Source organism: Kogia breviceps, chromosome 12 (genome assembly GCF_026419965.1).
Source record: "Kogia breviceps isolate mKogBre1 chromosome 12, mKogBre1 haplotype 1, whole genome shotgun sequence".
In the NCBI taxonomy this organism is placed as follows: Eukaryota; Metazoa; Chordata; class Mammalia; order Artiodactyla; family Physeteridae; genus Kogia; species Kogia breviceps.
The window spans coordinates 34,234,960-34,248,274 of NC_081321.1; the positions used below are offsets into that span (position 1 = coordinate 34,234,960).

The 13,315-nt window shown below is 38.7% G+C and overlaps 1 protein-coding gene across 2 annotated transcripts in view; it reads right to left on the reverse strand.

The window, feature by feature from the left end:
- ADAMTS20 (ADAM metallopeptidase with thrombospondin type 1 motif 20) overlaps positions 1–13,315 on the reverse strand; it is a 188,237-nt gene that overhangs the window by 37,916 nt on the left and 137,006 nt on the right. For both annotated transcript variants that reach the window (XM_059080523.2, XM_067009100.1), the window contains 2 exons: positions 4,421–4,594; positions 4,173–4,343 (listed from right to left, as the gene is read on the reverse strand). In XM_059080523.2, coding sequence (XP_058936506.1) covers positions 4,173–4,343; positions 4,421–4,594 — 345 coding nt within the window. The remainder of the gene's footprint in view (positions 1–4,172; positions 4,344–4,420; positions 4,595–13,315) is intronic.

Consider the following 13,315-nt stretch of genomic DNA (forward strand, 5'->3'; position numbering starts at 1 on the left):
CCATGACAAAGTAAGATTTATCCCAGGAATGTAACATTGTTTCAACATGTGAAATCAATCAATGGAATACATCATACAAACAGATGCATAAAGACCACACGAGCATCTCAATAGATGCAAACAAAGCATTTGACGAACTAACACATTTTCATTATACAAACACCAAGCAAATTAAGACTAGGAGGGTATGATAAAGAGAATCTACAAAAAAAAAAAATCCATAGCTAACCTATTCAATTATGAAAATTGAAAGTTTTCCTCTAAAGAGAAGGATATCTGTTTTTACCACTTCTACTCAACATTGTTTTGGAATTTCTAGCCAGGGAAACTAGGCAAGAAAACGAAGTAAAAGGCACCCAGATTTAAAGGAAGAAATAAAACTACCTGGATTTGCAAATGATATACTTCTGTATATAGAAAATGCTAAGTAATCCACACAAAAAAAGAACTGGACTCAATAAGTGTTTAACATACAAAAATCAATTCTATCTCTACACTATGAATGGACAAGCAGAAAATGAAATTAAGAGTATAATTTCATTTTCAGGAGCATAAAAAATAAAATTTTTAGGAACAAAATAAACCAAAAAAGTGTAAGATTTGTACAATGAAAACTATAAACTATAAAGCACCCTTGAAAGAAATTAATAAGACCTAAATAAATGGAAAGACATGTCAATTCACAGATTGGAAGACACTATTAAGATGGCAACATCCCTCAAACTGATCAAGAGTCAATGTAATCTCTAACAAAATCCTGGTTGGAGTTTACACAGAATATGACAAGTTGATCCTAAAATTTATATAGGAATGTAAGGGACATAGCATAAGCAAATAATCTTGAATAGGAGAAACAAAATTGGTTCTCTCACACTTCCTGATTTTAAAACTTACTATAAAACTACCTTACTATAAGACCAAGACTATGTGGTAACGATATAAGGATAGACACATAGATTAGGGAACTGAATTCAGAGTTCAAAAATAACTCTTCAGTAATAGATAATTCAATGAGGAAAGAACACTTTTTCCAAAAATTGTGTTGGAACACCTGGATAGCCACATGCAAAAGGATAAAGTTGGACCCCACTTCACATCATATACAAAAATTAATACAAAGTGGATTACAGACCTAAATGTATCAGCTAAAATTATAAAATTCTTAGAACAAAATATAAGTGTGAATCTTTGTAACCTTGGATGGGCAATAGTTTCTTAGAAATGATACCTAAAGTACAAGTGAACAGAAAAAATAAATTTGACCTCATCAAAATTAAATACATTTGTGCACAAAAGACACTATCAAGAAAGTGAAAAAGCAAGAGAAAAAGTTACAGCTGACACCACAGAAATACAAGGATCATAAAAGATTACTGCAAACAATTATATGCCAACTAATTAGATAACCTAGAAGACATGGGTAAATTTCTAGAAATGCACAAATTAGACAACCTAGAAGACATGGATAAATTTCTAGAAATGTTCAATCTCCCAAGACTGAACCAGGAAGAAATAGAAAATATGAACAGACCAATCTCATGCACTGAAATTGAAACTGTGATTTAAAAACTCCCAGAACAAACGTCCAGGACCTGATGGCTTCACAGGCGAGTTCTATCAAAAATTTAAAGAAAAGTCAACACCTATCCTTCTCAAAATATTCTAAAAAATTGCCAATGAAGGAACACTTCCAAATTCATTCTACAAGGCCAGCATTACCCTGATATCAAAACTAGACAAAGATATCACACACACACATACACACACACACACACACACACACACACACAAATACAGGTCAATATCACTGATGAACATAGATGCAAAAATCCTCAACAAAATATTAGCAAACCAAATTCAAGTGGGATTTAGTTCAGGGATGCAAGGATGGTTCAATATCCACAAATCAATCAACATGATATACCACATTAAGAAAATGAAGGATAAAAATCATATGATTATTTCAATAGTACAAGGAACATACCTCAATATAATAAAGGTTATATATGACAAACCCACAGCTAACATCACACTCAGTGATGACAAGTTGAAAGCTTTTCCTCGAAGACTTCCTCTAAGATCAAGAACAAGTCAAAGATCCCACTCTCACCACTTTTATTCAACATAGATTTGGAAGTTCTAGTTACAGCAGTCCAACAAGAAAAAGAGATAAAAGACATTCAAATTGGAAAGGAAGAAGCAAAACTGTAACCATTTGCAGATTACATGACATTATATATAGAAAACCCTAAAGACTCCACCAAAAACTATTGGAACTAACGAATGAATTCACTAAAGTTGTAGGATACAAAATCAATACACAGAAATCTGTTGCATTTCTATACACTAACAACAAACTATCTATTTAAAAGAAAAAATTTAAAAACCATTCCATTTACAATTGCATCAAAAGGAATAAAATACCTAGGAATAAATTTAACCAAGGAGGTGAAACACCTGTACTCTGCAAACTATAAGACATTGATGAAAGAATTGAAGATGACACAAGTAAATGGAAAGATACACCATGCTCATGGATTGGAAGAATTAATATTGTTACAATGTCCACACTACCCAAAGCAATCTATAGATTTAATGCAATTCCTATCAAAATACCAGTGGCATTTTTCACAGAATTAGAACAAAGAATCCAAAAATTTGAATGGAACCACAAAAGGCCTGGAATAGCCAAAGAAATCTTAAGAAAAAGAACAAACAAACAAACAAAAACCCAAAAAACCCCAAAGCTGGAGTTACCATGCTCTTGGATTTCAAACTGTATCATAAATCTATAGTAATCTAAGCTGTATGACATTGGCACAAAAACAGACACATAGCTGAATGGTACAGAACAGAGATCCCAGAAATAAACTCATGCTTATATGGTCAATTAATCTACAACACAAAGCTAGGAATGTACAATGGGGAAAAGACAACTGGATGATTTCCTTACACCATATACAAAAATAAACTCAAAATGACTAAAGATTTAAATGTAAGATCTGAAACCCTAAAACTCCTGGAAGAAATCATAGGTAATACGCTCTTTCACACCAATCTTGGCAGTATTTTCTTGTATACTTCTTCTCAGGCAAGGGCAACAAAAGCAGAAACAAACAAATGGGACCACATCACAATAAAAACCTTTGGCACAGCGAAGGAAACTATCAAAAAAGTGAAAAGACAGCCTACTGAATGGGATAATATATTTGCAATGATATATCGGATAAGGGGTTAATATCCAAAATATATAAAGAACTCACACAACTGAATATCCAGAAAAAGCAAACAATTCAGTTTAAAAATGGGCAGAGGATCTGAATAGATATTTTTCCAAGGAAGACATACAGATGGCCAACAGACACATGTAAAAATGCTCAACATCACTAATCATCAAGGAATTTCAAATAAAAACTGTGATATCATCTCACACCGGTCAGAATGGGCATCATCAGAAAATCTATAAACAATAAATGCTGGAGAGGGTGTGGAGAAAAGGGAACCCCCCTGCACTGCTGGTGGGTGTATAAATTGGTACAGCCACTATGGAAAATATTATGGCATTTCCTCAAAAAATCGCAAATGGGAATTACCATATGATCCAGCAAAATTCCACTTCTGGATATTTTCCTGAAGAAAACAAAAACACTAACTCAAAAAGATATATACACCCCAATATTTATTGCAGTATTGATTACAACATTCAAGATATGGAAGCAACCTACGTTTCCATAAATAGATGAATAAAGAAGCGATAGATAGATAGATAGATAGATAGACAGACAGATAGATAGACAGATACATGGATGATAGAGATAAGATATATGCTGTACCCCTTACACTTATACAGGGCTGTGCGTCAATTATATCTCAATAAAACCGGAAGAAAAAATTTTTTAAAGCAGCCAACTATGCAGGGACAGATGCCAAACCTTCCCTGGTAGTCGGTTTCAAAGTTGTCACCGCTTCAGAACTGCACCAGAGTTTAACATACACGTCGCTATTACTCTATGTGCACCATCCAACTGCCAGCGATTTTATCCCTTAGATTGATATGCACACCATCATCTGCTCCCATGTTCAAATTTAGACCCAGTTTCAACTGGGTCAAATTTGAAACTCAGCTGTGCTTTCCAGGAGCGAAAATTCTCAACTTCCTTTCTTTGCCTTACCTGTGATGAGTCTCCCGTTACCACAATATACTTGCAGGGAGGGTTTCTGCATTTTCTGATTGCAAGAGGCTTGGTTGAAGGATCGCAGAAACTTTCATTCACTTGCGTGTTTTGTGCACCCACGCACTTCACTTGCCGATGTGTCTCTCTTTTCTTACATGACGTTGAACACTAGAAATACAATGACGAAATGAAGAACACATTCTTTCACTGAAGGGGTGTCTGAAAGTTTACTTGACAATACTCACATCCAGCCACTCTCCCGCCACCCAACGGTACTGTATGCAGTCCCGACGCCAACATTTTCTCTGAAAATAAGGCCGCGTGGACTGATCACACTTTTCTTCCGCCACCCGACCAATGCCTCGCAGTCTGCAGTACACATCCCTTTGCTGAACTCCAGAGCCACAGGTCACAGAGCACTAGGAAGAAGGCCAAACGATTGGAATAGTTAACTAACAAAATTATGTAAAAATCGGGCTTCCCTGGTGGCGCAGTGGTTGAGAGTCCGCCTGCCGACGCAGGGGACGCGGGTTCGTTCCCCAGTCCGGGAAGATCCCACATGCCGCGGAGCGGCTGGGCCCGTGAGCCATGGCCGCTGAGCCTGCGCGTCCGGAGCCTGTGCTCCGCAAAGGGAGAGGCCACAACAGTGAGAGGCCCGCGTACCGCAAAAAAACAAACAAACAATTATGTAAAAATCGCAAAGTAGAGCAAAATCACACCATGCATTAGATAGAAAATACATGCAAGAAGTATTTTTAACATTGCCTGGTCTGGAGCACCTATACAAGTATACAAATAGATGTTCTTTATTGCAATACCTATTCAAGTCTTGTAGAAACTATGACCAGATACTCCATCCGAATTGATAGCTCTCTCTTCTGACTTAAAACATACTTAATATCTATAAAATTTACCACACAAACTATTCTACTACTACATTGCTTTTGAACATTATTTAAATATTGAAATTACACTGTATTCATAATCTCCCTCAAAGCAACAATAATTTCCAAGCTTGGGTTCTATCCATCTTTATACCTGCCGTCCCTGTTACAGCTTGGGGATCCAAACATTTGCTGATTTGTGGACTCGTGATTGTATTTCAGTGGAGAGGTGTTTTGGGAAACTGACCGTGTAAGCTTACAGTTTACTTAGACAACCTTGTCTTAGCCTCTCCTCTCACTTGTCTTATCTGTACAAAGAAGATTTTGTGTTATTTGTAAAATTTCACAGAACATGTCCCACACATTTATTCCTCGCAACAGCTCTACAAAGGAGGCGCCAGGGCTGAGGGCCCGGGACTTAGCTAAGAGATGTTAAGTCACTTGCCTGAGCTGCTACGTGAAGTCAGTGGCGAAGCAGGTTTAAGCCCACTTCTTTCTGACTGCAACCTTTGAGCTCTCCCCGTGCTTCCTCCACAGGATAAAGAAGGACTTGGCAACTTCTCAGGGCTTTTTCAACTCCGCAAGGCCAAGCCATAAAACAGAAGAGCCTGACCGCAACCAAGAGCTGGGATGCCAACATTTAAAAAGTGGGGAGGGCTTCCCTGGTGGCGCAGTGGTTGAGAGTCCGCCTGCCGATGCAGGGGGCACGGATTCGTGCCCCGGTCCGGGAAGATCCGACATGCCGCGGAGCGGCTGGGCCCGTGAGCCATGGCCGCTGCGCCTGCGCGTCAGGAGCCTGTGCGCAGCAACGCGAGAGGCCCGCGTACCGCAAAAAAAAAAAAAAAAAAAAAAAGTGGGGAGAACGTCTAAGGCTATTTATTTAATTTGTGAGCTTGGTTTTTATACTCTTTGTTATTCCAGAAGGGATTGGAGGTCATATTGAGTGTTACACGGGGCCTCATGGCTGTTCGCAACTGTGACAGCGTAAGGGTAAAAATTCAGGTTTTTCATTAAGGTCTCTTTCTGCAGGATTCACAGAGTCAGTGGTTGCTTTTTTCTCTAACAGTAAATATGTCTATGCAGAATATGGTTTCACCATGACTTTTAAAACACTTAAAGCCCGCAAAAGCTAAGAACTTAGTTCACCTGTTAGACTCAAGTTCCTCTTATAAACTCTTGCAACAATTTTACTCTAGTGGCACCTTTAAATTTAGTTTTCTGTCTTGTGTGTATAAGCGGCAACCACTGACTTAAAAGAGGATTTTTATATTTTTTTAACTTACAAAGAATATTATGCACATCTACATCGCTTACTTACATTGACCCTCATTTTATGCTTTAGCAGTTGAATTTTGACAACTCATTGAATGTTTTCACAAAAAAGACATGGCTCCTTTGTATGGAGATAATAATAACAACATGTGTATTTCGTGCAGGGCACAATATTAAGCAGACTAAGATGTCAGGATGTAGTTTAACTTATCGGAACCTCTGGTGAAAATGTTCAGTCTATACAATAAGGCTCCTGCAAACATTTTCCAGTAACAATTTCACAAATATAAACCATATTCGGAAAACTTCTTACTTCTAAACCTGAAAAAAAATTCCTGAAAACAAATTTCACGAAACACAATTCAGCGAGAAGTTCTTTCAGATAAATATCGTTTTCTACAGTTCAATAATCCACAGTGGCTGACTGATTCTTTGACCACAGCATGCATCTAGAAGAATCCACTGACATCATAGGGAGCTGCTATAATGGATCTCACCTTCAAAGGAAAAAAGAAAAAAAACTGGACTACGGCTTGGAAGAACACAGGTAACTTTTGTTTTCCAGCATTTTTTAGAGATACGAGTACAAGAGACTAAACTGATGTGATTTCAGGCCTGAACAGAGGAGAGAATTCATTGATTAAATGAAGTATTTCTTAGCCTCATGTCATTGATAACCCTAACTGCCAAGTCCAAGAGACACTTTTCAAGCCTTTTCTTAATTAATCTCACTGACACCTTCAGCACCAGTGACCACATTCTGTTGAGCCTTTCTGGCCTCTGTGATTGAAATCCCCTCTGGTTCCAGGTACTCTCCTCTTGTAGTCCTTAACTGACTCTATTTTCTCTGTTTAGCCTTTAAATGTTAGCGTCTTCCAGGGTTGTCTTTATAACTTGCTTCTCTTTATACCCTCTGAGCTCTTTCTGAGCAATCTCTTCTATGTCCCAGTAATTTCTAAATCTGTTCTCTCTAGCCTTGATCATAATTCTGAGCTCTCCATTTATATTTTCATGTATTTACAAGGAACTTTTCATGTATTGACAAGAATTTTCATGTATTTTCTACATAGATATGTCAAAGGCACCTCAAATCCAACATTTCCAAAGCCTAACTCATCGCCTTTGCCCATCAGCTCCTCTTCCGGGCTGCGGATGCTGTGAAGATATGATAATCACTCTTATGTCCAGCGACTTCTTAGAATGACCTCCCAAGGTACAGCTGTAACTCTAGAGTAGTCACCCTTATTCAACAGCTTTATTGAACCACATTTTTATAAGCATGTTAAATCTTATCTTTAAAAATCCAAGTAACTCATATGAAGGCAATGCGAGTCTATCATTACGAGTATGACACAAATAATTGATTGATTACACCACTGCATAATTTAACTCGGAGAGGAAATATCAGCCAAATTTCCTATCCATGCGTACATGTACTACAACACTGCATAGCCTGGTGCTTTAAAAACTTGACAGTGGAAGTGGAGAAGGTAAGTTTTAGCCAATCCACAGGTACTGTAGCTGTTTTAGCTACTCTAGAGCAGGGATGAAGAAATGTTAGAACATGCATCGCCAAAATGGGTTCATTAAGGCTAACTCACTCTGCTATTTAATAAACAATTATTTAAAATGTAATAGTAAAGTCCTTTCTTGATGCATTATTTATAATTTCTTGTTAATGGATTAAGGTTTTGATTTTATTACAGTCAGTTATTTGTAACTATAGTTTATTTCAAATGCATCAATACTGTAGCAGTAGTATTAGCAGTAGTACAGGATTTTGAGTTAGAAAAGACTCTAGGAATATCTAATTCCAATTCTTCTTCCATCCTGAAATCCATTTTACAGCAGTAGTGAATGAATGAATATCAAACCTACCCATACTTCCACAGCCTCATTATGAGTAAGTTCACTATATTCTGAAAGCAATCATTTCATTTTTGGGTGACTCTGCAGTTTTAGCAAATAATCTCCTATATTGAGCTGAAATATTCTTCCATAAACTTTACCCACTGTCTAGAACCTGTCCTCCTTATCAACATAGAACAAACTTTCATAGAACTTACTTTCATGTGAGAAAGTATAAAGGTGTGAGGCCTGGAAAGGGAGCAGCTATTTTATGACCATTAGGAGTTGATCAACAGAATCACAGAAATACCCATCCAGCACCCTGCCATTGTGGAGCTACTGAATCAAACTTAAATCTAGTGACCTTCTGGTCTTGTTATGTAAAGAATAAATGACTTTGAGTTCAAGCCACTAATAATCAGTGCTTTTCCTACTTGCAACAGAACACAGTGGAACTGATACAGAATAGTTATAACAATTCGATTGTGCTTCTCTGGGGATTTGGTAATTTGTCAAGACTTTTCTTACAGTGTGGGTCTCAGAATAGGTACTGCTCCAAAAATCTGACCAGAATTTATTAGTGCAAAATTTTGAACACTCTTCATGTATTTGTAGCCTAATATGTTGCTAGTGATTTAAGCAACTACACCATATTCAATACATGATTAATTAAACCCTCAGTTATTTTCCTAAGATATGTAAAACCCACATATATCTTAAATTTATGCAACAGACTTTTTATATAATAAAGAAGCCTGTAATGAACTCAACACAACATAGAAATTACGTTTCTGTTGAATGCATTTTTATGTGTCATCCAGCGACATTCTGCAATTGTTGACTTCAGGTGCCTTGTAAGAGGGGAGATACATTGCTAAGGAAGTAAAAGACATTGCTAAGGAAGTGTAAAGATGAGCTCGTATGAAATGATAACTATAAAATAATTATGACAGCAACTACAATAGGAAAGACTCAGACAAGTGTTCAAATGCTCACCCCCCGCCCCCCACCGCCTCCTGGCCTGTGTCCTGCACAAGCTATTCAGTACTTAAACCCTATAAGCTGTTGTTTCCTCATCTGCATAATGAATAATAGCTACAGTTGGGAAGAATACAGAAGTCTCTCAGCAGTGTCAGGAAGTGACTGTCCCTTGCTGCTTCCTTCCTATTCCCATTTTTTTTTCACTTTTCTTACAGAGATACAAATATTTTTGCCTTGAAAAGTTTCTCGACACATGCCTCAAACCAAAGAGTATCAGTTGTCTCAGCCCACTCGAAGATAGACTATCGTTAAGTGTCAAGAAAGATGATAAAGGAAGAGAGTGAACAGGCAGCATAGAAATTCAAAAACAGAATTGCTGGCACTAGCTAGAAAAGATTGAGAAGCATAGTTTACCCAGCCCCAGAACAAAAAGACATCCTCTCTGACCTTGGCCTCAGCCTGTCTTCCTGGAAGAAAACTCACTCAACCTGGGTGTAAAGATGAAAAGGCTCTGCATTCTTGGTCAGGGGCTGTGGGGACTTAAGATTCACTGTCTTTTTAGATTATAAAAGATATATATGTACACATCACAATTTTTTCAAATATGACTATATTTGAAATCAAATAGTTAAATCAAATATGATTTATATATGTATTTTGGAAATACAGAAAATATGGAATTACAGAAATACAAAATCACTTAACCATGTCAGCATTTAGCAAATAGTTTCCAAAAAAATTTTTTTTCACATTAGGTGTTTTGGGAAATGGGGGCACTAGCCGGTAGACTTGTGAGATTTTGGAACTCATATCACATCTGGTTCCAGCTCTGATCTTAAAATACTACAAAGAAAATAATGGGTCCCTGAAAAGAGGGACCAAGTAAGTGGCTGCTATCACGAGGCTCTAGATTCAATAGGGTTGCCTGAGATTCTTCAAGTATCTTTCTAAGCTGTCCGGCAGGTTTGCCATGATCAAGGGGAGGTGAGAATTCTGGATGATTTTTTTTTTTTTTCTGAGTATAAACACTACTTTTGGATGGCACTGAACTAAGCATGAGACCATGAGGATGCGAACACCCCATGTTAGAAGCTGCTATTCCCAAATGGGTAAAACTAGGTGAAAACAGAAACAAAAAGCCTGGTTCCAGAAATAAGAGGATGAGGCTTTTTTCTTTTTAAATGATTCCAGTATTTATTTTGCCTCTAAACGTGTACATCTGGACCCTAGGGACAAAGGACTCTATAGAGCAATGTTTGTTCCTGTTTGGCTGCAGTCATTAAAAAGCATTACTAAATCCTTTCATTAAAAAAAATATCAAATACCAAAGGAAGAGTGTTAACTTCAAAACTCATTTGAGTACCTCTGTGGTCACAGATGGCCAAATAAGTCTTTCCATTAGAGGTACAATGTAAAATAGTAATAAAATGAAATTATAGTGAGGGATTCTAGTAAAGCAATGTTACAATTTATGCAGTTGGAACAAAGTAGCAACCAAAGATTATCTTGTAACTACCTCTGAAATTACACTTCTGTTGAATATATTATTATATGCAGCTCACTGACAGCCTGCAATTGTTAACTTCATGTGGGTACGTTTTATAGAATAAATCAAAGCCAGCGACTTCACTAGTGGTCATTTGTTTCTGGCAGAGTTTGGGGGGCTGTGTGGGTGTATGAAGCTAATTGCTATGACAAGGAAAACCAATTCAAAGAAAAAAAGCCGACTCTGCACAAAAGCATTTGTGTTTTTTCTAGTCTTTACATATTCATATCGGTATCTTAGAAACCCCTGAAATACATTCCTTTAGTGAATCTTATATAATTGCAGAGTTGATGGCAAGCCAAGGACAAGTTGTTAGCACCCGTGATTGATTCACTGTTGTGGAGCTGGAGGTCAAGGGTCAGAAAGCGTCCCTCATGAATAGCAACCACAGCAGCTGCAGCAGCTGCAAGGCAGCCAAAGAATCCCGAGGATCAAAAGGGATGCTGGTGGCCGAAAAGCAGAGTCTCTTCCCACTTCCACTTCCATCCACCAGTGGCTTCTGCCTGTTGTCACTGACAGAAGCTAGGGGATAACTAACTGAGCGGTCAAGGGAGACAGGACAGACCCAGTGTTTCTGTTTTGAACGACTTTGTAGGTAGTAGTGGCATTCACTAAACAAGACAGGTTAATGGGATATCTTTTAAATAATGGCCTCTGCTAAATCAAAAAATTAATTTTTTTTTTTTTTTTTTTTGCGGTACGCGGGCCGCTCTCCGCTGTGGCCTCTCCCGTTGCGGAGCACAGGCTCCGGATGCGCAGGCGCAGTGGCCATGGCTCACGGGCCCAGCCGCTCCGCGGCACGTGGGATCTTCCCGGACCAGGGCACGAACCCGTGTCCCCTGCATCGGCAGGCGGACTCTCAACCACTGCGCCACCAGGGAAGCCCCACAAAATTAATTTTATTTACTGTACCAAAATTCAGGGCAGAAGTAAGTGCTCATATATATATTTTTTTGTTTTGAGAAGAAAAACAGAGACATGTTTGCCCCTAGTTTTCAGTCAAAGATGAACCACAATTCTCAACACCCTAACACTTGACAGAGGCTAGCTCTTCTACACAGAAACCTGAGATGCTCACTCAATTTGGAGGCTTTTTATTCAAAAATGACTAGAGCATGGCCTTGAGGATATGGGGGGGGGGTAAGCTGGGACGAAGCGAGAGCGGCATGGACATATATACACTACCAAACGTAGGGTGGATAGCTAGTGGGAAGCAGCCGCATAGCACAGGGAGATCAGCTCGGTGCTTTGTGACCACCTAGAGGGGTGGGAGGGAGGGAGACGCGAGAGGGAAGAGATATGGGAACATATGTCTATGTATAACTGATTCACTTTGTTGTAAAGCAGAAACTAACACACCATTGTAAAGCAATTATACTCCAATAAAGATGTTTAAAAAATAATAATAATGATGATGATGATGATGATGTGCTGACACTGTCACTTTAAAAGCTGGTGCTCCGCCGCCAAGGATCTGATCTCGCGGAGTGAAGGATGAAAACTTAGAGGCCCAGGGAAACCCCACTTCTAGCTCCTGTCTGAACCCCTATCTTCCTAACATAGCTCTAACAGACAGAGACAAGGAAGTTCCATCAGCAGAAGATGAGGTTCTTTTTCCCATCGTAGGACTAGCTCCTCTAAGACATGGATAAGTATACTGAGATACTGCTGAGAGCAGCCAGATAGCCTTGCTGAAAGCCTAGCCCCACTGAAATCAGGCCTCAGGAAATTATTCTAGTTAACGTTTCTGGCTTCATTTATAGCTTTTTCCTCTTTAATATTTCCCAGGCTAATATTTGCTGGACAACCACATTCAAATATATGGCTTTTGGGCTTCCCTGGTGGCGCAGTGGTTGACAGCCCGCCTGCCGATGCAGGGGACACGGGTTCGTGTCCCGGTCTGGGGGGATCCCATGTGCTGCGGAGCGGCTGGGCCCGTGAGCCATGGCTACTGAGCCTGTGCGTCCGGAGCCTGTGCTCCACAACGGGAGAGGCCACAACAGTGAGAGGCCTGCGTAACGCAAAAAAAAAAAAAAAAAAATATATATATATATATATATATATATATATATATATATATATATATATATATATATATATATAAACTGGCTTTCCCAGTTTAGATCTGGAGCTTACTTCCCTGAGTGTGCCAGAGCAAGTATCCATCACCCTTCTTTTATAAACTGAGTTTTCAGGCTTGGTCTCGTCTCTGCATCTGCTTCATTTTTGCTGAGTCATTCCAAGTGTGTCCACTCTGGCCTTAGACCAGCTGGGCTCCCTCGTTCTGTCATGTCCCTGACTCTTAAACCATCTCCAATTATGATCCGTCTGGAACTTACCAGTCCCTTTTCCAAGTTGCAAACTCGGCTCAAATCCAAGACTTTAGTGTGGAACTGAGGCAGTTACTAAACACCTCATCATGTATATTTTACTGTTAGGTCACCTGGAATAATATTATAATCATCAGCAGCCTCCCTAGTATTCAGTAGCAGAATTTCTTGTAAAGTTTACAACCACAGGAAAAAAAAATCAAAAGACTAATTTGTTATTAAGCTATGAACTTAGCAAACGTGTTAACACTGTACAATATTAATTCAGAGCATATAGAG